Source organism: Amblyraja radiata, chromosome 17, assembly GCF_010909765.2.
Source record: "Amblyraja radiata isolate CabotCenter1 chromosome 17, sAmbRad1.1.pri, whole genome shotgun sequence".
In the NCBI taxonomy this organism is placed as follows: domain Eukaryota; kingdom Metazoa; phylum Chordata; class Chondrichthyes; order Rajiformes; family Rajidae; genus Amblyraja; species Amblyraja radiata.
In genome coordinates this window covers 27,154,545-27,179,123 of record NC_045972.1, presented here as the reverse complement: position 1 = coordinate 27,179,123, position 24,579 = coordinate 27,154,545, and the positions used below count along the sequence as shown (strand labels likewise).

Sequence of the window (24,579 nt, the reverse complement as noted above, 5' to 3'; positions counted from 1 at the left end):
AGTGCACAGGTAAAGGATGAAGATTGTAATTTGAGTGCAAATATATCACTTTGAAGTCCAATAAAGTCTGATTACCGATAGTAAATTTTGTTCCAGGCACCTTTCACGTGCTGATCTTGTGGTATTGGGTGGATGTGGTGCCGTGTGACACCTTGAGAGTAACAGGATGTAGCAGGGACGGGTTTTGTGTGGTGTGTAAAATATTGCATCCCATGATTTACCACGAGCAGTGCCAAAGGCGATCCATCCGCATGTTCAGTTTTATAAAGAAGCAGAAATGTGATCTGTAGGGGAATAGAAAATACCTGACATGTTCACTATCTGCAAAAGAAATGTTCAGATAATAAAACACAAGAGTGGCCTTTAGTGGGCCTTAAAAGACGTGTTGGAAGCTGTGTTGGATGAAACTGCAGCTGCTGGCTTACACCAAAGATAGACACAAAATCTCTGGAGGGAAGGAATGGGTGATGTTTCGTTTTGAGAGCTGAGAGCTGAGAGTTGGGAGAGGGAGTCTAGAGATATAGAGGGGTTAGGTGTGAAAACGAAAGATCAAAGCAGATGATGCAAAGGAAATGTAGAATGGTTCATTGTTAGCTTGAGGGGAAGGTGATAAGGAGGCATACATTCAGGTAAATTAGAAGAACAGTGAAACAGGTTTGAGAACTAGGGTGAGGGAGGGATGGAGACAATGAAAGCAAGGAGACAGTTAAAATCAATATTCATACTGCTGGGTTGCAAGCTGCCCAAGCGACATATGAGGTGCTGTTCCTCTAATTTGCGTTGGGCCTCGCTCTGACTGTGGAGGAGGCCCAGGACAGAAGTGTCAGTGGGATTGGGGGGGGAAGTTAAACTATTTAGCAGTTGGGAGATCGCTTGGACGTAAGTGGACTGAGCGGAGGTGTTCAGCGAAATGATTGTCGAACCTGCACTTGGTCTCGCCGATATATAGGAGTCCACACCTGGAACAGCGGATAGAACAGATGAGGTTGGAGGAGGTGCAAGTGAACCTCTGCCTCACTTAAAAGGACTTTTGGGGTCCTCGGACGGAGTCGGGGGAGGGGGTACAGGGACATGTGTTGCCTCTCTTGTGGTTGCAGGTGAAGTACCGAAGGAGGGGGTGATTTGGGTGGGAAGTGATGAGTTAACCAAGGAGTTATTTTGGAACGGACTGCGGAAAGCCGAAAGGGGTGCAGATGGAAAGATGTGGTGGGAAGCTGCTATTGATCAACATTTTGCTTGATTGGTGTTGTGGAGACATGCACAATCATTGCACTTTTAGAGTATTTAATAATAATAATAATAATATTATTTCCCTCATTGGTGAAGAATACACAGATTTAAAAACTGACTGGCCTCATTGTCAATCAATTATAGTCAATAGCACTTTATTGTTGCATGTACCTAGACGCAACAATTTATTTGTTTTGCATTCAATCTAATAATATCATATTATAAGTAAGCATAATCATAAGTTCAAGAGGTCAACAATTGTGTAAAAATAAACTTATTCTGTGCCAGTAAACAGTTGCCACATTTCAGGTGCCTCTTGAACCTTTTTTCTGCCCTTTCCTAATCCCTTGAGAAGGTGGTGCGGGCGGTGAATAGTCCTTCTGGTGATGGTGGTGTTGATATTTCATTTGGGTGGAGTGTGATTTTGAGGGGGATGGGGGGGGGGGGGGCGCGGAGAGAAAGGAGGTGGGGAGGAGAGTGTGCAGCTGCTGTCTTGCTGTGGTGGTGTGGGAGGTGCTGTCAGAGTAATGTCAGAGTCACCTAGATTTAGGAGATGGTACACACAGCATCCACTGGTGCTGGAGGGAATGAATATTTATTCAATCAAACGCATGCACACCCTCCCATTTGCGTTAATTTATCTTCCCTTTTGATGCATTCAAACTGCAAGACAAATATGCAGTTGAGGAAATAATAATATAGTGAGTATTTCTCGATGTCCGTGCCGGCAGGGCACATCCTCATTTGCCTCTTTTGTTCGAAATTACCTTCTGCAGATGGCTCTGGGCTCTCTTGCATTTTGGTTATTCAATAGCTCAAATGGCACTTTTATTGCCACCTGTGTAAAGTTCAAACTCACAGTGAAATTATTTTCTTACAAACAGTAGGGTATTGCCATACCCAATCACATCCCCAATTAGCAGATTGTACAGGAGTAGTCTACTGATCCTGCAAGCAAGAGGCGCCATGTTTTGGTGCCATTTTCAAAGTCCTGTCTGCGCTCTAGTTGTTATTGAGCAGTGCCTGTTCCATGCAAGCCCTAAGCTGTTGTGGGCCTCCAGCCATCATCTTCCCTTGGACATGTGGGTCATCCAGCGAACTGACGTCCTCCCCTTGCCTGTCCATCTTTGTTCCCTGGAGGAGTCTCACAGCTGACCTTGGGGGCGCGGTAGGCCAGACCCCGGTTCCCTCTAGGAACTCCAGGGTCCTGACAGTGCAGTACTGTGGCTTCTCTCTAATTTATTCCGGAGGAAGATGGGAGCTTTGCCCCATTAGTCCAAAGAGCCAACTCATGCATTGCTAGGTCTGTGGCTGAAAATTCGGACTGCCTGATTTTGGTGGCTTGGGTGGCCAAGTCTGCTGAATACATAAGCCATTAAGCTGGTTCTGTTCCCTGTTTCATCCCTTAGCCCTCCCCCGTACCCCCACAATTGAATCTGTTAGCACTAGCACCCTCACTTTGCAATCAGACTGTCAACTCTCATTGCTGTGCGATGGGACTCTTCCCACGTGTGAGTTCCCATGTGGGAGGCTTTTGGTTGATGTTGAAATTATTTCCATGGATGGTTTACTGTTGGTTCTGTCTGTAATGTTCAGTCCTGCAGGATGGGACAAAGATAAGAAAATTGCTATTTTGTACGAGAACTTAGCGACAGTGAAGCAAGACGATGCCTACGAGGATATCATCGGCAAGCCTTTGATTAAAAAGGTAATGGCCATGTGTACACCAAACTTTAAACCAAGGTTGCTCAGTTAAAGGTACTTCTGTTTGACCATCAAATCTATTTCTTGCCAACCTCCATTGTGCCACACCTATAAGAATAGACTTTAGACTAGAGATATAGCGCAGAAACAAGCCCTTCGGCCACTGAGACAGTGCCGACCAGCGAAACCTGTGGACTAACACTATCCTACACACTAGGGACAATTTTACAACTTGCACAAGCCAATTAACCTACAAACATTCACATCTTCAGAGTATGGGTGATTGGTTTTACTACCACGTCTCAAAGACGTCAACAAAAAAACACAGTTGGACAGATGGATGGAGAGGAAAGGTTTAGGGGGACGTGGGCCAAATGTAGGCAAATGGGACTAGCCCAGAACTTGGTTGGCTTGGACAAATTTTCCCAAACGGCCTGTTTCCAAGCTGAATAGCTGTGATTCCATAAAACTGTGTGGGTTGATAGGTTAATTTACCAACGTAAATTTCTCTTAAGTGTGTATGTGAGTGGTGGAATCTTGGGGTAATGGTATAAATGTCGGGAAAATAAAATAAATGGGACTAGATGGGCTGAAGGTCCACTTTCTGTGTTGTATGAATGACTGTACTTGACTAGCACTGGGAGAACAACACTACACACTGCTCACTCCTAATAATATCTTTTTCCAGCCTGTCCATGATAAAGAAGTGGCCTCAGAGGATGAGCAAGTTTTCCTCATGAAGCAGCAGGTAAGTTTCTGCCGCTGTAAATGTTTAGTCACATTCCTCCAAGATCAGATATCTCTGGCGTTCCCATGACTAACGTGTAATTTGTTTGATAAAGATGCAGTTTGTTGCCCTCTGCTGGTGATGATACATACTTTAACCTCCTTGAGTATTGCTGATGGCCTCTTTTTTAAACTCATAAGATTGCCGAATATTCAGAATTGCTTCAACGGACTATTATCAGAGTTTAAATTTGATGTTGAGTATGAGATATTTGAGCACGTGCTTATAATTTCCATCAGAAATAGTTTAAAACTATCTTGGAGGGGGGAAGGCAGGCAGTTTAGGGGGTGAATTCCATGGGTTTGGGCCTTGGCAGCTGCAGACCCAGCCAGCAGCAGCGCAGTGGCATAAAACTGAGTTGGAAGAGCACAGTGAAGCAGATCACAGTGGTGGAGGTAGGACAAGGTCGTGAGATGTATGGTTCATAGAACAGTGCAGCACAAGAACAAGACCTAGGAGCCACAATATCTGTGCCAAGCATGATGCTAATGTCATCTGCCTGCATGTGATCCATATCCGTACATTCCCTGCATATTCATGTGCCTAACTAAAAGCCTGATTGTATGTGGCTTCACTACCATCCCTGGCAGCATCTTCCAGACACTCGCTACTCTTTGTATTTAAAGAAAAGCCTGCCGAGCACATCTCATTTAAACCTTTCCCCTCTCACTTCAAAGCCATGTCCTATGGTATTTGACCTTTCCACCCTGGGATAGATCTGACTGAATCTTTAGAGAAACACCAATGGTCACAGACCTCCAGCCAGAATAACACCTTTCCACCAACACCTTTGGTCTTCTTTGGGTAAGCAAATTCTGAATCCAAATTACCAAGTCGTAGTGGATCCCATGCATTTTATCTTCTTCTTCTTCTTGAGTATGGAGTGCACAGCCTAAAGTTGTAGGACAACTTGTTCTATTTGATCTTATTTGATTGTGAACGCCAGGTTGATTGCATTCGGCGAAACAGGGCGGACCACGTGAAGGTTGCAATCTCCCATCCCATGCATTTTATCAAGGTAGGCTGATCCCATAGCTTCTGGATCAGCCTACCATGGGAGACTTATCAAATTCCTTACTAAAATACGCAATCAAAAGATGTGACTTGATTTGCGTAAAGCTATGTGGACTGTCCCTCATTACCCATTCTCTTCTAAATACGAGTGAAAACTATCCCAAAGAATCCTCTTCAGTATTTTCTGCCACTGCTCTGGCTCCTCCTATCTGTCTGCACTGGAAAAATGCCATTTATTTTGCTGCTTGCACATTGCAGCTGGTTTAATTTGGATTTGGGTGGAACTGTTGGCCTTAGAATGGAACTAGTACAGGAACTCTGGTCAGAGTGGCCGTGGAGTGGAGTCAGAACTGACAAAGCTGTAGAGTTAGTATTGGGACGTTCACAGAACGTCTGCAGTTTAAGGCAAACGCCTTCCCATCTGAGACCTGGCATGAGAAGAGTCATAAACAGGGTGAAATGGTTGTTACAGGAACAGTATTTGACGTCTGCAGCCATGGATTCAGCTACACAAGTTTGAATCCCAACATGGCAGTCAGGAATTTAAACACGTAATTACATCTGAAATGAGAAGCTGGTGTAAGTAATGCTGACCATGGAGATGCTTGATTGTCATCGAAATGTGACTGATTTTCCTTCACGGAAGATAGTCTGTTTTGTGTATTGTGAGCCGTATGTGACCAATGTCATTGACTCTTAATTACTGCAAATAGGGATAGTCAATAAATGTGGCTACTGATATTCACACACTAAGAAAAAATATTTCAAACAGTTTGAACATTTTGGTGGATACATGAAAATTATGATCACCTCTTCCTGTGAGACACGCATCCAATTTCTCACATTCTCTCTCCTCTCATGTTAATGGATTTGGGATGCAATCCAGGAGTGTGGGAGGAAGTGAGGAAATGATTTTAGCAGATTTTCTTCAGAAAAAGAAATTGACGACTTGTTTTAACGGTTTTGTGATCACCGCTACTAAAACCAGTTTTAGTTTTTTACTTTTTATTGCCAAAAACTACCCAAGTGGGATTTGAGCTTGCACTTTCTGCTTTACTCATCCAAGACACTGGTTTACCAGCCAGGCACTCCATTGTTAATGGTTTTGACTTTTATAATGTCGTAATGTCACCAACAAAATCATTCAGTGCAATCTTTCGCTCCCCTTATTTCCTTTCCCACTTATCCAAATCTGTGCAATGAGATTACACGCAGTGTTTTGAGTTGCTTGTGATTGTGTTGAAGCGTGGGCTGAACAAGGTGAAGTGTGGGCTGAACAAGGTGAAGCTACATTGAAGTTTCCAGGCTTTCTGCCTTAGGGAGACAACATCACCATTTCCAGATATATTCTAACATTGTGTGTGTTTTCTCTTGCAGTCTCTCCTTGCCAAACAGCCTGCCACTCCTTCAAGACCTGCTGTAAGTCTGAACAAAAAGAGTTTAAAATGTCAGAACAGTTTGTTTTAGAATTATGTATTTCTCTGGGCTTGGAATTTATGTCCATGCAATAGTCCTCCCTGGACTTAACGGAGAAAACTAAGAGATGTGTGCCATTGTGCAAATAAACAGCTTTAGGAACTCTGCAGGTCAAGCAGCATCAATGGAGAGAAATGGACAGATGATGTTTTGGGTTGGGATCTTTCAGACGGAGGAATTGTAGTTTGGAATCTGCGGGTTCCCTTGCTAAATATTTGTTTAGCCCAGGTCTTGAAGAGAAGTGCACAATTATACTCTATCTCCTGCTATCATGTCTTGTACCTTTGCCTCACTTCAGCTATATACCTCCAGATTTCTAACCACTCAGGCTAACCAATCCATGTTTCACACTCATGAAAATTCTCATTCTCTCATGTTTAATTTTTGACAAATAAATTGATCATTGACTGTGATATCGAACATGAAGGGAAAAACTATATATAAATACCAAGTATACTGGAAACACTCGACGGGCTAGACTGCAGTTGTGGGGATAAAAATAGCCTTTTGTATGGATGTAGAACACAAGGGTGTAACTCAGCGGGTCGGACAGCATATCTGGAGGGATGGATAGCTGACGATTCAGGTTGGTATCTTTCTTCAAACTTTCATATAGTCAGAACAGCAACTCGATTTTCTATTCTCTGACAAAAACACACTTTGATTTTAAAATCTCCAGAAGTGTTTGAATCGTTTCTACCTTATAGGAATAGTCGTCCCTAGAAAATAAAAATAAATTCATTGTTGAAACGATCACTACCTTGGGATGTCCCAAAGCATCTTGAGTCCAGAGAGTGACTTCTCTGCTTCTCTCCACAGATGCTGCCTGACTGCTGAGTGTTTCCAGCAGTTTCTATAGGAAGGAACTGCAGATGCTGGTTTTACCCTGAAGAAACTCACAAAATGCTAGAGTAACTCAGTGGGACAGGCAGCATCTCTGGAGAAAAGGAATAGGTGACATTTGGGTTGAACCCCTACTTCAGACCAAGAGGCAGAAGTCTGAAAAAGGGTCTCGACCTGAAACATCACATATTCCATTCCTCCAGACATGCTGCCTAACCCGCAGAATTTCTCCAGCATTTTGTTTTCAGCAGTTTGTTTTATTTCTGATTCCCAATGTTTTTTTTGGTGTTGCACCCTCCTGAAACATTATGAGCTTCTTCTTGCAAATGAAACATACACCAAAGGAATAGTTAGATCTCAAGCCGGGTGTTGAGCAGCCAGGTTGTTGTCTCTGGGTCAATGTCTGCCAGGCCCTGAGCTCCATTTGGTGGGTGGTAGAGCGGGCACCCAGAGATGACATGGTTGGCTGTCTGTTGTTCTGCTCCACATCCACAGGCTGGGCTCTGGCGGAGTCCCCATCTCCACATGCTGGCGTTGTACCACCCAACTCCAGTACAAAGTCTGTTGAGCTTCACCCATGCTCCTCTGGGGAGGTCAGATCCTGGACAGCTTTTATCTGGTAAACTGACAAGCAGGGAGACTCCAGGTGAAACTCCAACTGCTATAATTAAAGGGTGAAGTTGTTTCTGTTTTTACCTTTGTAACGGGAGTTGGTCTTCTTTCAAGGTTGGCATCAAATGCAGATTTGGAAAGTTCCTTTTAATTTATTGGAATTTTTAAAATATTAGTATGTTATATATTAGTACTGTGTTTACAGACCTGTTTAGCTGCTGCAAGTAGAAGTTTCATTGTACCATTTCAGTGCATATGACAGTTAAATGGTCTTGGCTCCAGACTCTTGATCCTAGAAGGTGAAAATAGTTGTTCATTGTTTTAGTAAATTAGGTGGCTTGCAGCCACCATCCTGAGGGCAGTTGGGGATGGACCATAAATACTGCCAATAATCGCCCAGATCCTGAAAATGAAAACAAAACAATCATCATCTGTCTTCCTGTGATTTATCCCAGGACTCGCCAAGGCAACCGGGTGGTTCCCCCCGGACCCCGAGACAACCAGGTGGCACAAACATGGTGACTGCCGTGCCGCCTATCACATCGGGAACTCCGAAAGGTGAGCAATGCAAGTGTCAGCATTTGTTGGATTTACGGAAATGATTGTGATGCAGTTGTTTCTGTCGTGAACAAAACATTTTTTTCAATGGAACAATAATACTTTGTCACATGTACCGAGGGACAGTGAAATTCATTTATATGTACAGTTCAGTACAAGTATCACTATACATAAGCACTTAGATATATCTTGCATAAACATCTCGGATACAGTACAAGTGTACAACAGTGGTGCTCTGTTTCAATTTATAGAGTCGTCAATTTTGGTACCATTTTCGAGTCCCAGTTTGTAAGTGCAGGGTTCATGACCTGATCAAGAAGGCCTGTTCTGGCGACGTTGCAGGGTCGGCCTGAGTAGGTGTGCTCGTTGATGTCCTCCATTGCTGCATGCTGTGTCTGCCACCCGGTCTGCTTACCGGCCCTCCATCCGACTGCTTTTCTCCGTCTGACTCCTTCCACTCTGGGCGGGTGGCGTGGGTCCTCCGTCCATGCGAGCGAGCCAGGCCTTCCGGGAGGATTCTCCGTGTGCGGTCTGCGCCGAGCAGGCAGGGCCTGCTGGTGGAATACAACTGGCCTGTTTGCCGCAATACTCCCGCTGGGCAGGATTATGTATTTGCTGCAACAGATGACAGAATAAGCATGCTTCTGTGCCATGAGACTATAACCAGTTTTCACACAGCAAAACTCCACCATAGGACAAAGAGTGTTTGTTGATACTGGAATTAAATATGTAAGTCAGTATAGAATGTTGAAAATCTCACCCACTCTAACCGTCTTGCTACTAAGTCTTCTGTGGCCAGGCATTACTGTAATTTAGAGTAAAATCCCACCGTGGAAGTGTAATTACAACCAGGTGAGCTATGTTTAAATTAATGATGGGACCCACTTAGTCTTTGAAAAGATGCAGTTGGATTTTTACCCCATGACAGGCGAGACGAGAGCTTACTGAAACGTCGCACCTAAAACTTGCCACTTCAAATAATGAACAATCCCTCAGCGTTGAGTGGGGTTTAGTTTGGAGATACAGCGTGGAAACGGGCCCTTTAGCCCATTGGGTCCGTGCCAACCAGTGATCCCCACACATTAACACTATCCTACACCCACAATGGACAATTTTTACATTTACCAAGCCAATTAACCTACAAACCTTTACGTCTTTGGAGTGTGGGAGTAAACCGAAGATCTCTGAGAAAACCCACGCAGGTCACGGGGAGAACGTACAAACTCGGTGCAGACAGCACCCGTTGTCGGGATCGAACCCGGGTCTCCGGCGCTGCATTCGCTGTAAGGCAGCAACTCTACCGCTACCCAATCGTGTCAAGCTAGACTTGGGGCAGCACAGTGGCGCAGCGGTAATGTTGCTGCCTTACAATGCTAGAGACCTGGCTTTGATCATGACTATGGGTGCTGCCTATATGGAGTTTGTACGTTCTCCCTGTGACTGTGTACGTTTCCTCCTGGTGCTCTGGTTTCCTCCCACATTCTAAAGACGTGCAGGTTTGTAGGTTAATTGGCTTCTAAAGTAAAATTGAATTTCTGGAGTGAGATTTGCCCACATCCATTTGCTTGCCATAAGCGCTAGCCACTGAGCCACTGTAATACCTGACTATAGAAAACTTAGTTTCAAGAGATCTTCAAAAAACTGGTGAGATTTTCAGTATTCTAAATGGACGTGTACATTTAATTCCATTATCAACAACTGGTTTCAGTTATCAACAACCAATCTGCTGGGGAACTCTGATCGAGCAGCATCTCCAGAGATGGGGGAGAGATGTGGGTGGGGAGGCAGGGGTGGAATGGTCAACATTTTGGGTTAAGGCCCTGCAAGGAATGTGAGGGCAAATAACCAGTGTATAGAGGAGAGGAGGGGTGGTGAGACAAAGCAAGAGCGATGACTGGTGGACCGAGGACTGGTGAAATGCAATGGGCATGTGGAAGGGAGGGAGGAGGGACTAAGCTGGGAAGCAAAGGCAGGTAAGATGGTTGGAGGCAGTCAAAAGAGGGGAAAAATTAAAATAAAGAAAAACAAGGATGCAGATGGAGCCTGGGGAAGGGAGGGTGGGGAGAAGGTGGAGACATATGGTGGAGGATGATAAGTAGGGACACAAAGGCTGCCAGAGTTGGAAACTGGTAAGGAAGGTGACAATGGGTGGCAGTAGGGGAGCATGGAATGCAGGTAGAACCAGATGGAGAAGAGGTGGGGGAAGTGTGTGAAGTACATGGATGGAAACGGGAGTGGAGGGATGTAAATGGATGATGGGGCAGAGTATGAGGAAACTGGACAAATGGGCGGTCTGGGGGAAGATTAGAATGATAGAAAGAAAGGTGGGGATTGTAAAATCCTTTGTTCATTGGATTGTACACGACACATGCGGGATGTGGCATGTTGGGCCTTGTCAGTACATGCAATATAACCACAGACCTTTGGGTTGGTGCAGAGAGGAAAGCAATTGGAGGTGATGGTGGTCAGACCAATTTCTGACGAGGCTTTTGCCAGAATTGGCTCTGTTTTTCGGCATGCGAAAGCTGAAGATTAATTAAAGAATTGAAGAGAGGAATGGAAGACGACTTTTTGTACTTTAATATGGACCCTAGCAGTTTGGCATTTTCCCCAGTAACTTCTGTGGTATTCTGTGGAATATTAAAAAAAAAAATTTGAAATAGATTTTTAAAAGCTCAGCACCCCATGCAGTTAGTTGACCTCTGGTTGAACTAGCTCAGGATGGAGTTTATAGTCCTAATACACTTTCCAGGCTGATCACAGCTCCATTGCTGCAGTAAGCACTTAACTGTGATTAAATAATTTGTGAGTGTGACATTGTGCAATTCATCTACTTTGGACCCAATTTTGTTTGAGTAATGCTTAGGAAAGTGAGATAATTCTGCGTAAAGAAATTTCAGTGACCCCCAATTGAAATCTTGCCCATCTGAGACTGTGAATTCAGCAGTAATTTAGTTTGCTCTCAGCTGTAGTAGAATTTAAAAATCAATAACTGCTTAGCCTGCAAGCAAGGTACTGAGCACTAGAGGGCTGTCTCGGCTTGTTTTAACAAAAGTTACTTTGTCTAATTTAAAACAAACCTTGATCAGTTTCCATATCCCCCACTGCAGAGTTGCCCAATTTCTGCTCTTCACTTCCACTTCTAACATGATGAGCATTTGAAGGCACTGTGCGTGTACTCGCTGGAGTTTAGAAGGATGAGGGTTGGACCTTATAAAACTTGCCGAATAGCGAAAGGCCTGGATAGAGTGAATGTGGAGAGGATGTTACCACTTGTGGGAGAGTCTAGGACCAGAGACCATATCCTCCGAATAATAGATCGTTGGTTTAGAAAGGAGATAAGGAGGAATTTCTTTAGCCAGAGGGTGGTGAATCTGTGGAATTTACTGCCACAGGATATTTTTAAGGTGGAGATTGACAGATTCTTGATTAGTAAGAGTGTCGGGTTGCGGGGAGAAGGCAGGAGAATGGGGTTGGGAGAGGGAAAAATAAATCAGCCATATTTTAATGGCAGACTTGATGGGCCGTATAGCCTAATTCTGCTCCTAGAATGTATGGAAAAATGGACAATATCCACCCCTCTGTACCTCTATCAGCTCTCTCCCCCCCCCCCCCCCCCCCCCCCCCCTCCACTGCCTCTGCTCCAAGGAGAGCAGACCCAACCTATCCACTCCCCCATCCTGTGTAATGCTTGCATTTATAATACAAAGCAAGATGCTGACAATTCTGCCATGCTCAAGTTTCATTGTGCCTATGTATAGTGGGGTTTGGTTTGACTGAGTAGCCCGCACCGCAAACAATAGATTTTCACTATCTCAGTACCGTGATAAGTCATTCTTCAGTGTGTGCAGTGAGAAAGATTTTGTTCAAGGTGACCCGATAATAAACGATCTTGTAAATATTAAAGGTAATGGAAGAAATAAGTGTGGGAAAGATTGAGCAGAGGAATTTGTTTTGGCAGAGACGTGGCTTCAGCTCGCAGTGACCTCCTCACTGGATGGATGATGTAAGTTGTAGAGTATTGACATAAACTAAAGTTCTGGCCATTGAGTGCAAACACACAACCCTTCTGAATGTTTCATTCACTTGGAAGATGGGTATGGTGAAGAATATTCTGGCATTAAAGTAGTTTGCCAAAGAGTGGTCAGTTGGATGTCACAAATAGCAAGGCAACAATGATCAAATCTATTTTAGTCATGTTGGTCGAGGGAAAATTATGGAGTGGGTGACTGACTTTCTGTTGTTTGAAGTGCCCAAGTAGATGCTCAGTGTCATGACTGGGACACTGCTCACATGAACTATGGTGCAACTGCAAAACACTGCAGATACCAATGATCTGAAATAAAACCAGGGAATAAACTGGGAATACTCAGCTAGGTCAGGCAGCATCTCTGGAGACAGAGTGTTTTGTGAAGGTCACTGGATTTTCAATAATGAAAGCTACAGAAATGCTATACGTAAAATTAGGAGACAGCATCAGTGCACAAAGTAATCAGGTGTGTGCCCTCTTGCACAGTCCCCTACTGGGGAAAAGTAACCTACATTTTGGTTTCCTCTTAGCTGTCTCTTGAGTCAACAGGTTGAGTTATGTGCTGAATAGAAGAGGAGGAAGGACAGGACTAGTTTAGTTTATCTAATGGTCACATTTGAAGCAGAGTTGCTGGATGGTGAACAAGAGGCTAATTGCTTAAGCATGTGATATCTACCATTGAGTTGGCTCAGAATACCCTGGGTAGTGAAGGGGTGAGGTACCTTTCCTGCCCACCACCTCTGTGTACTGATGCTGCCTCCTAATTTCATTGTGCATCATGTCCTTAAAGTATTTGACCTTCACAAAACATCAGCTGTCTCCGCAGTTGCTGCCTGACCTGATGGGTATTTCCAGCATTTTCTGGTTTTATTTTGGAACTTTGTTGTCAGCAGTGTTTTGCTAATGCTCCACAGCTCATGTTAAAGGAGAAGTGTCCGTCCCTGGCACTGCACTGCACAGATTCAAACAGCAGAAAGGCAGCCACCTACTCCATAATTTTCCCTCGACCAACATCGCTAAAATAGACTTGAGCAACGAGGATAGCAAACCACACTGCCACTCCTATTGCTTAAGTGTAACGCCTGCCTTTACACGTGTCTAATTTAACATTTCAAACTGCATGCAAGGGGAATGGTCAGGAGACTGAAAAGACTTTGCCCTATGCTAGAATGAGGATATTAACACTACCTTAATTATTAACCCTTTCGAACTCTGAGGGTTCAAATATGAGTCATGATCTAAGAAATAGAGGGAGGTTGAGATCACTCAGCCAGCTTTGCACTCAATTAGATTGTTGCTGCCCTTTCTGGGTTCCTGTGCTCACCCGGTATCCTCTGCTTCCATGAAACTCCTCAAATCTACCTCGGTGTTCGTGCAAATGGCAATAACCACGGCTTGAGATCTACAAGAAGTGTGAGGTGAGGTCATTCCGCTCTCTGCCTTCACCACTACTGAGATCAGAGCTGATCTGAACTTCATCTTACACTGGCACGAATCTTGTAAAATTACATAAAATTGAAGTTCCCGCCACTCTGCTTGTGGAGAGGGGTCTTCCAAAAATCTCCCACCCTGAATGCCGTGGCTCCCTCATTAAGCTCATCGCACTTTTATCTGAACTTTTTGCAAACCCCCTCTCCTTACTCCAAAGAAAGTTTCTTTGCTATCTGAACAATCTTATGTATATTAATCAGATAACAAACCAATATTGTAAATGAGAAATGCAATGCTTGTGCATGTCTTGTTCTCCAGGTCAAGACAATGTGATTCTGTGCTGCAAATTACTCCAGCTGGGACACCACCAGACCGTTCCACAACTTCAACCAATTTGTTTTGCGATCTAACAATCTATTAGGCATTTACAATTGATTTTTTAGTACCTTTCCACTAACTTTGAGGGATTCTGTATTTTAACTCCAGTTATTTGATATACGCTGCCAGCATGTCTGCAATATTTTACTCTCCTGGGACCCTGTACTTTGGGGACCCCCGATGTTAAGAGATTGCAGGGCAGACATTAAACAGATGGACTTTGCTCCCTCTCAAGTGGCTGTTAAAAAAGTCGCTGCTTTATTTCGGGAAAAATCCCTGGAGTCATCATTTAACCCCACTGAAACAGGTTAATGCCGTTGTTAACACACTGGTGTGTGAGAGCGTTCACTGCACTATTTCCTCCGTTACCATAATGGCCGCACTTCAGAAAGGTGCTTGATACCTACAAAGTGCTTTGGGATCGCCTAAGGTAGTCTACAAGTGAAAATCCTAAGGTAGTCTACAAGTGAAAATCTTGCCGTCAAAGAGTAATGACTACAACCTACCTCGTGTCCTTTGCACCTTTTTTACCAGCACTTTCCCTGTGGCTGTAACATTATATTGTGCACTGTTTATTTTTGTCTTTGCACTACCTGTTGTAGTTGTGCATGGTTTGATGTTACTCGTGTATAGTATGATTTGACTGGGTAGCAGGCAAATACGGTTTTTCACTGCATCTGGGTACACGTGACAATAATAAACCGATACCAATTGAGTTGAGCTCAAGAACCAGAGGATATGGATTTTAGATAGGAGAGGGGGGGGGGATTATAGGAAGCTGAGGGGCAACTTTTTTACACAAAGGTTGGTGGATATATGGAACTGGCTGGAATTTGAAGAAAAAACATCTCTTGGTGAGGATGCAGTTGTTATGTGAAGTGGTTAGTTATTGTTGCATTCAAGGGTAAGGTGGTGAGGGGAGGAGTAGGAGTGTTTGCTATTGTGTGAAAGAGGTGAGGTGGCACCTGTTGTGTGTATAGTATAGATACAAGAAACTGCAGATGCTGATTTACAAAAAAAGAAAGTGCTGAAGTAACTCAGCGGGTCAGGCAGCATCTCTGGAAGACATGGATAGGTGACGTTTTGGGTCGGGGCACTTCTTCAGGCTTCAGTTTGAAAATAGGTTTCATGTTGGCCCTGTTGAGCTGCAGGGCCTTTTTTGTGATGCAAGTTGTATTCAAAGTGCGTTTGTTGCATCATTGGCATATTATCTGGACGTTCTGTGAGTCCTTCCACTTACTGGCAGGAGGTGGAATTGAGTCATGTCTGTGACAGCTGCTTTGTCCATTTGCCTTTAACTTTGTTTCTGCAGAGCAAAGCAGTCTGTCAATTCCAGCTCTCAGTCCTGGCAATACCTTAAACATTTTTAACCAAAGTGGTATTTATTCAAAAGACGAATGTAGATAAAAATGCTGGAGAAACTCAGCGGATGAGGCAGCATCTATGGAGCTCCATAGATGCTGCCTCATCCGCTGAGTTTCTCCAGCATTTTTGTCTACCCTCGATTTTTCCAGCATCTGCAGTTCTTTCTTAAATATTTATTCAAAAGTCAGTCTGTTGTTCATTTCTTGCACATTAGTGATTCATACTCATTTGTTCCATGTACCTTTTCATACCTTTAGTTGCCCTCTCCCCTGACTCAGTCTGAAGAAGGGTCTCGACCCATAACATCACCTATTCCTTTTATCCAGAGATGCTGCCTGACCAGCTGAGTTACTCCAGCACGTTGTGTCTATCTTCAGTGATTCTGTCAACATTTGAATGATTTCTGTGTATCATGCCAGACACACAACTTAATACAACAGAAAGCCTCCTAATGTAGAAAGTGTAGGAGTGCAATTAAAAAAGGAAATTATGAAGACATGATGTTTGCCAGTAAAATTGAGGGTCCAATGATGTTTTCAAGTACAAAGACCAGGAGAATAATTCAGGAAAGAGTAGGGTCTATTAGGGCAGTAAGCTGTAAGCTCAGTATGGTGGTGGAGGGTGGGCTAAGATTCTTCATGAATACTATGTGGCAAACATTCCAAAAAAAGATAAGAATGTGACATTGTAATTAAGAAGGAAATCTGAATTATTGGGATGAATGTAGACCAGGGAATTATTGTGATGAATGTAGGCCAGGGAACTATAGTCTGAAGAAGTCTCGACCTGAAACGTCACCCATTTCTTCTCTCTAGAAATGCTGCCTGTCCCGCTGAGTTACTCCAGCATTTTGTGTCTACCAGGAAAATATGAACGGGATTAGCATCTTTGAAACTGGATAATGGCCAAATCTGGGTGATGCATCTAGGGAGGTACAAGATGGGAATACAATGTAAAAGGGAGAGTGCTGAGCAGCATTGATGATCCGAGGACCTTGGAATTTGTGCCTCGAAGGTCAGGTAGACACGGTGGTTCAAAAGACACATTGATTCTTTCCCTGATCAGCCAAAGCTTAGATTGTAAAGGCAGGGAGATTAAACTACGACCACACAACACTAATTAGGCTGCAGTATGAACACCTTACATTTCTGGTCATAGAGCAATTGTGCTTTCCTGTAAAGGCTGCAGACGATTTACAAAGCTGTTGCCACACTGGTAGATTTTAGTTATGAGCAACGATTCGATCAAATGGGTATGTTTTATTTGGAGCTAAACACCACAGTTTAGAGGCGTTTAAGGATTAGTTTGAATTAAATAAATAGGATGGAAATTCTTTAGCTAGCGTGAACAGATGGGGGTGTCACAAATCAGGGGCATAATTAAATAATTAGAGAGAGAATGAGGAAACTGCATTCACCGAGAGATTGGTAGGTCCTTAATCTCCTCTGAGGATGCCCAGAAAGCCTCACTGCATTGGGCACATGCTTGCAGGTTCACTTGAAGAGCAGCGATGTACATGACTACAAATCGCCTGCTTGGTGGAGGGATTAGACTCCTAGTTTCTTGAAAACAAATGTTGGTGATAGTATTACAAGAGCCTGTTCTGTACAAGTTAACTGCTTTGTTACAATAAAACACAAAATTGGAAGTAATTGGAGGGCTGCTTAGTATTACTATTGTAGTATTACCTATTGTACTTGAGTTTGGCTTGGTTGTATTTATGTACAGCAATATCTGGCTTGGTTAACCCATAAAATAGCTTTTCACCATACCTCGGTATATGTGACAATATTAAACCTAAACCTACTATTGTTTGTACTTCAGCATTTGTTCCCCTACTGTATCAGTGTATGTACTTAGAGCTGACTGTATAAAGATGCCTCGGGACATACTGAAAAGAGCATGATCTTTATCATCCCTAGGAAATGACCTGGGCAAACTTCAATATTGTCTGTAGCCCTACCTGTGCATGAGGCATGGTTTGCACTAGAAGCATTGAGTTGTTCCTTCTTATTGCAGGTCCTGCCGCTGCAAACGAAGGAGTGCTGGCCAACTTCTTTAATAGTTTATTGAGTAAAAAGACGGGTTCTCCCGGGAGTCCCGGAGCCGCAGGGGTACAGAACGCAGCCAAGAAGCCAGGTAAGTTCAGGGCATCTGCCAAAGATGCTAGTTGCATCACAACATTGTGGCTGAGATTCAGGAAAGGGGTGGGAACAATCCATCGGTATGTCTCAAGTTTTAAGCAGTATAAATCGAGGATAACTGAGGTCTGATAACTGAGGCTAACAGTTCAGAGCACTCATAGTCTTGATTGGTAAGGTACCTGTTGACAGAGTAATGATGGACAATGCAGTGTCCTGAGTTTTGCAAGAAGATAATTGGATATAGCATTCTTGTTTAGCAGATAAATGGGTGCCAGTGCACTTATTGCTCCTTGCTGTTGGTGTCTGTTGTCTGAAAAGCTGTTTAAAGGTCTGACTGCCTAATTTAATTAATAAATGTAATTCATAACATTTTTGTGATCTTTTTGTAATATAAATTCTAAACAGTACATTTTTCATTTACTTTGAAGTGCTAAACAAATTTTAATATTACAAAAAGTAATTGAAAACCTGGTTTTCAACTTTTTATAGGTGCCGGTATGCTGTGCTGGTGCGTACGGTCACCAAAAAAGCACTGATTGTATAGGAATTACTGAACTGGGTTACACCAAGTGCTGTCGTTAAGCAGCTCGTGAGAAATGGCCTTAACCCCGTGGATGGTCATTTACCATAACATCAAGGCAAAGGAATAATAATCGTTTGGCAGGAGTTGCAGATTGATCCCTGCTTATGGAACTGACGTTCAGCTAGTCGTTAGTCTTTGAGGAGACATAAGGCCAGGTTAAAGTTATCCCAGCATGTACCAGTTCTATTATCAACTGGAAATCACAAAGAGGAAAGAATGTTGGGCATGATGAACTGTCCTAATGGTGAGGAGGGGTTGGGAACAAGCCTTATTGAATGTTAAATAATTGTCCTTCAATCCAGTATCTGCACAAATTACGTGCCTGGTGTGTTTCCACAATATTGATATCTCATTTACAGATCTGTAATGTGTACTCTCAGTTTAAGCTTCCTGCATCACTCCACCCTCTGAACACTGAAATTTTCCTGCTCTTGTACAAAATATAACGTTTTAGTCTTCCCATTAGATTCTGATTAATCATTAGAGTTTAAGCAGTAAACTCTTTGGATGGAAGGTATTGGGATTCAGTCCAGCTGAAATTCTCTACAAGGCTCTGAGAACAGTTGTTTCCAAATTTTCATTTTTTTTGTGTGTGTTAATGGGGGGGAAAATTGGAGAAAGTTCAATCATCGGGAGCTGTGTGCTAAGGAGTTCCTAAGATCCTGGTATGAAACGGGCTGTAACCAGCCCATTCCCAATGGAGTTAGTTGGAAATTCTTGAAATTCTTTTGAGCAGAGAGACTAGATCTTAAAGCTGCTTGAAAAATAACAAGGCAATTCACTTGACAGCTAACCACTGGGTGGTCATGAGGCAGAGCGCTGACATTTTATACCTCCCTAGCCATAGTTTTCATGGGAGATTTATGGACTGTTCAAGTAGAGATTCCGTGGTTGAATCGCTAGACGTGTAAATCCAGAGGCCTGGGTTATGAAGCCAGAGAGCCATTGCAGCTGGGGAATTTAAATTTAGTTTAAAAAAATGATCTGGAACTTAAACTAAGGGTGACTGTGAAACTCGAGGATTTAATTAAGCATCTGAGTTTGCAATGCCTTCCAGGGAAGGAAGGTTGCCCTTGCCTGCTCTGTCCTACAGCTGACTGCAGACTGCAACAATTTGATTAACTGCGTTCAGAATCCTTCCAACAGGCCAGTTAGTTCCATCAAAACCACAGCGTTAAAACAATAAGAACAGTCTCTGGATCAGATTCGAACACAAAGTTCTCTGGCAGACTTGTGCGACTTGCTTCTAAATTGGGCACATTTTGACCTCACTCCAGTTTCAGTGCAGCTTTCTTTATCGAGGATCAACAGTTAACCAGCTTAGTGTTGGAGATTTAGTTTGGAGATGGGTGTTTCTGTAAATAAGGGTACCAAACTGTGACATGGGTCGCCAAATTTGAAAGTTATTAAATTATAATGAAATACCACAGCATAAAAAGGGGCCTGTCTATGATCCTCTTGAGCTAATTTGTGATCAAAATCGGCCAAAATTTGACCAAAATTTAATACTTTCAAAATTTGAAAAACAAAACGAGGAAAACCTTTTATTTATATAACATATAAGACATATGGGACACTTACTGATTTCTAAGCTCCCTTAGAAAATGTCGACACCGAACCCACCATGAGGCCCGTAGTTCACGTCGGGGTCATTATAATCGGGTAGTTTACTTTTTTTTAAATCGTGAGGAACGCAAGAAAACCCAGCCCATTATAGCGTTATAAATAGCATTGACAACGTTACTCAACGGGAGGGACTACAGAATGAGATCGCTAAAATAGGTGAGCAAACTAGATTTTTATTTCATGAAGTTAAGTTCTATTCATTATTAAGGATTTCAATGGAAAGCTTAAACACAAAATATAAACAATTAAAAAAAGAAACAATAAATACAAAAACGGTTACTGCTTTTAATTCACACATTTCATACGTGACCAAAGGGACACCGCTACTCGCGTTCTGCTGCAAAATCTTGGGGCATCAGAAAATCATCTTATCAGGTGATAAATGATAAAAATCATAAGCATAATCAGAATTTAGCTTGCATAGAGTTATTTAATTGCAAAATCAATGTAATCTCTCTGGTATAAATTGCCCTAAGGATGATGAAATCCTGCTTGAAATATGTCACAAAAAAAGGCAAGAAAACACAGACATATCTGATATTTTTCTTTGTAAACACAGATTTATTTATTTTTGCTTCATCACATTATTTTGGCTATAAACCATGATCTATACTACTTAAAATACAAGCAATGAAACAATGGGAATATTATATAAAAAACAGGAAAATAACCTGGAAGTTTGGAGACCTTCAGTTTCACTGTATTTACAGAAACACCCAGATACAGCATGGGAACAGGCCCTTCGACCCATTGGAAATAGACACAGGGTGCTGGAGTAACTCAGCGAATCAGGCAGCATCTCTGGAGAAAAGGAATAGGAAACGTTTTGGGTCGAAACCCTTCTTCAGACTTTGCCTGATCCTGCCTGACGTGCTGAGTTACTCCAGCAATTTGTGTCTTATCTTCAGTGTAAACCAGCACCTGCAGTTCCTTCCTATACCCTTCCACGCAGACCAGTGATCACCTGTTCACACTAGTTCTATTCATGTCTGAAATCCAGCAGCCCTGGGAGCACCTCCATCACACAGAGAAAAACAATGCTGGAGAAGCTCAGTGGGTCAGGCAGCATCTGTGGAGAGAAATGGACAAAAGACATCTGAAGGTAGAAATTCTTCTCTAGCCTCTGCCTCAACCCCCCCCCCCCCCCCCCCCTTGGTTCTTCTCTCACCTACCAAACTCAGTCTTGCCTCTCTCTCGTTTATACATATGGCCCATCTTCACTCGACACCCTCAGTCTTGATGCAGAATCTTGACCTGAAATAGGTGTAGATGTTGGATGGAACAAAATGAGGAAGGGTGTGTTGAGACAGAGGCTGAAGCAGAGTCCCAATCCAATCATTTTCGGTCCATTCCTTCCACAGATGCTGCCTGACCTGCTGCGTTCCTCCGCCATTTTTTATTTTGCTCAAGATTCCAGCTTACCACTGCTGCATTGAGAGAAAACAATCATATTTCCCCAGCTTGTCCACTTCCTTCTTATCTCCCACCTCTCCAGTCCAGCTTTGGAGTGCACACCCCACAGAAACAAACGCCTCAATTTATTTGTGGTCACAGAACACACTCGCTCCAGGACCAGCTGGTCTGGTTAAATCGCCTTCCCTGATAATTCCACAGAGATCTGTGCGTGTGGATTATCTAGTGACTTTCAAAAGTAGGGAAACTATTTGAAAGGGAAAATAATTAGGTGCTGGAGAGCTGTACGAGTTGGAAGTCTCTTTCAAACAACTGGCACAGCCGTGCGCCTTCCTGTTGTGCTACTTGATTCAGTTCCAGAAGTAAGTGGGAGAAGAAATCTGAAAGGAATGTATTTGACAGGATTTGCACTCGGTGAGCTGATCCGCGCAGCATTACATTTGTGGTTTAAACTCTGCTTCTCTCTATTTCCAGGACAAAAGCCGATTTTAACAGACGTTCAGGCAGAGCTTGACAGGATGTCTCGAAAACCAGATCCTGTGGTCACAACAAACAGTTCTCCAACAGAAAACGAAGCCTAATAGCTGCAGACACACTATGTATAGTATAATATTTAAAAATAAAAGACCAAATTAGACAATTGCATCAATTGAGAGGACCGACAGTTGTCTAATGCGGCAGTCTCTATCAGTTTTTGTTTGGGGGGGCATGAAGGCGTCACTAAATTTTAAAATGACTTGTTGCAGGAAACGCGTGTGCATTCCAGAGATGTAAATAAATCCCTGTGTCTAACAACATTCTAATCAAAAAGTCTGAGCAGAAAGATCGAGGGGCAGACACCTCATACAAGTGGGGAAATGAGGTGGTGTCTGGTGCAGATGAGAGAGTAGGGGCATTTGGAAACTGGACGGTGTCGCTTAGAAAACTAGCTTGTAGCGGTGTGTTCTTTGAATGGGAGCCTGTGGATATTGGGAGAAATTGCGCTCATTCCTCTCGCCTGTTGACAGTTATTGGAAGCCTTATTGACATTTCCACCAGACACCATTGTCCAGGTTAATTGGCTGAAACGGCAGTCATTGGATGGTGGACCAAGCTCTTCCAGGTGTAGAGCAGCTGACAACGTGACGTGCGCTGGGAAAGAGAAGAGGAAGGGAGATGGGAAGGAGTAGTACTCTTAGTGGTTGTGAAAGTTATTAACAAACCTTTCAAATGAATCAGGTCTTAGGAGTAGTTGGGCTAATAACTTATAAAATCATGAATCTATTAAAAGACCAAATTGTCTTTATTTGAATTTGAACATTTTGGGGAAGTTTGGAGGGCACTTTGAGTTATTGGTTGTTGTTGGGGACACAGGGAGGAGGAGGAACCTGCTGGATACAAGTGCCTGACACACCACGCAGGGTAGTATGCACTCAACTCAAATGCACTATAGCACAAGCGCCTGGTCGCTTCTTGACGTTTTATTTTTTTTAAAGCTTAATTTAAAAGTTATTTTGCCCAGGAATGGAGCTTTGTTTCTCATTTGTTTTTAATTTTCTTGTGATAGCTCTGCCTTCCTTTAACTGCGGTGAGTTGGGCCATCTTGGAACAAAACGGAATTTTAAAAGTGTTTTTTTTTTTTTTTTCTTCCTCGCCTTGCCCCCACTAAAAGATAGATCATTCCATTGCCTAGCTGCAGTTAGTAAAATGGCACATTGCCAACTGTAAACACCACTTGATGTGAAGTACCAGGTTCTGGCATTGCATTCTCAAGGGGGTAACCACAGTGGGATTGTGTGGACTCTACCTTCTGTTGCATAAACTGTACTAACTTGTGCTAAAGTGGGATGTCTGACAATCTTCATTTTCCTATAACATTGCATATATATTATCAAGACAGTAATATATTTACCACTAAAAGCTGGGCATAATTAGCTTCTTTGCACTTTCCAATAGCAAGGCTGTTTATATAATTTTAATATTTTTGAGGCTCTTACCTGTAATATGTACGTATGGAAGATTAACCATGGGCAATAGATTCCTGTCAACGTACATTGTTCCTCGTTTCCTTGCGCCAAGGAGGGAACTGGCAACGTGTCTGGGTTTGTCTGGACAGTTTACCTAAATGTATAACCAAAGTTAGCGAGGCTTTGGTGAAACTGCACACTTTGGTCCACTGTTTCACTTTTAATTGTTTTTAAACTTGAACTGCTGGAACCAAACATGCAAACTTTAAACTGCTTTGAAGTTAACAGAACAAAAGGTTAATCCATATAACTTGTATAGCGGGATGCTGAATAATTGTTACACAAACCTTGAATCCCAATTAATGCTTTGTGGACTTTTCTCTGCCTTTGTCTCTATATAGATTCTCTCCCCCCCCCCCCCCCCCTTCTCCCTCTCTCTGCATGCTTGAACTCACCTAATTTTTCCTCTTCATTTTTCCTTGTGATTCACATTTTTGTCTCCATCTGCACTTCTATTTTAATCAAATATAATGTTCTATTACTCTCTGTCTATTCTTTATTCCTCCTTCCCTGCTTCTTGGCCATCTATTATTTTTTTTCTGTCCGTTCCTCAATCCCGTTCATCGGTCTGTGCCACTCTCTTAACCTCTCCCCTTCCGAGTGATCACTGGTTCGAATCTTTACTAAAATCTGTCAAAGGGAAGTGGCTTCAAGTGTTCCCATGAGAAATGAAGTGAAATTTCTGCTGCTTAATTTAAACTTTGCACTTGAAAGATATTACAGGGGGAAATCAAATTGGAAGTTCAGAACAACTTGTAAATGAAAAAGTTCAGCAAAAATGATCACTAGCAGTGGGGAGAGAGGTAGGGTTGGTGTTTGTATATAAATTTGGTTTCCGTTTACCACTTTAGGTTATTTTTTGTATTAATGTCAGACAGAAATTGTAACACTGAGGAGAGTTTGGATTTTGTTTGTTTATGGCTTTAACATGAGAGAACCTTGCTGACAAAGACAAAAATGTGTGTCTCAATATACCAGCTTCAATAAATGTGAATCCACACCCTCTGCCGCACGTCCTTGTTTTCTGTTCTTTTAATGAAAGAATGTCACGGGGAATCCAGTGCACCTAGGAATACTGGTCGCACATCATCTGTGACCATGGCCCACTTGCATGACTGGTTCCCCTGTTAGAACTCTACCCGGGAGCTGGAGGATATGGGCAGGCCTTGCACCCACCTCTACCAAAGAGGAGCATCCTACTGATGCTGGAGGGGAGGGAGACACATTGGATGGAATAAGCATTGTACAAAGGGCAATGTTAATGGAGGGATAAATCACCAGGCCCAGATAATATACACCAAGTTTAAAAAAAAAAGCAAGAGAGAAAATTGAGGAGATTATGACTAGCATAGTCCAATTCTTCACTGGGAAAGAGAAAG

At 42.9% G+C, this 24,579-nt stretch overlaps 1 protein-coding gene across 1 annotated transcript in view; it reads left to right on the top strand.

The window, feature by feature from the left end:
* dync1li2 (dynein cytoplasmic 1 light intermediate chain 2) overlaps positions 1-24,212 on the top strand; it is a 61,132-nt gene extending 36,920 nt beyond the window's left edge. Inside the window, exons 8-13 of the mRNA XM_033035883.1 lie at positions 2,827-2,938; positions 3,623-3,682; positions 6,113-6,154; positions 8,122-8,224; positions 17,448-17,567; positions 21,669-24,212. Coding sequence (XP_032891774.1) covers positions 2,827-2,938; positions 3,623-3,682; positions 6,113-6,154; positions 8,122-8,224; positions 17,448-17,567; positions 21,669-21,775 — 544 coding nt within the window. The 3' untranslated portion in view covers positions 21,776-24,212. The remainder of the gene's footprint in view (positions 1-2,826; positions 2,939-3,622; positions 3,683-6,112; positions 6,155-8,121; positions 8,225-17,447; positions 17,568-21,668) is intronic.
* Positions 24,213-24,579: the final 367 nt, after the last annotated feature.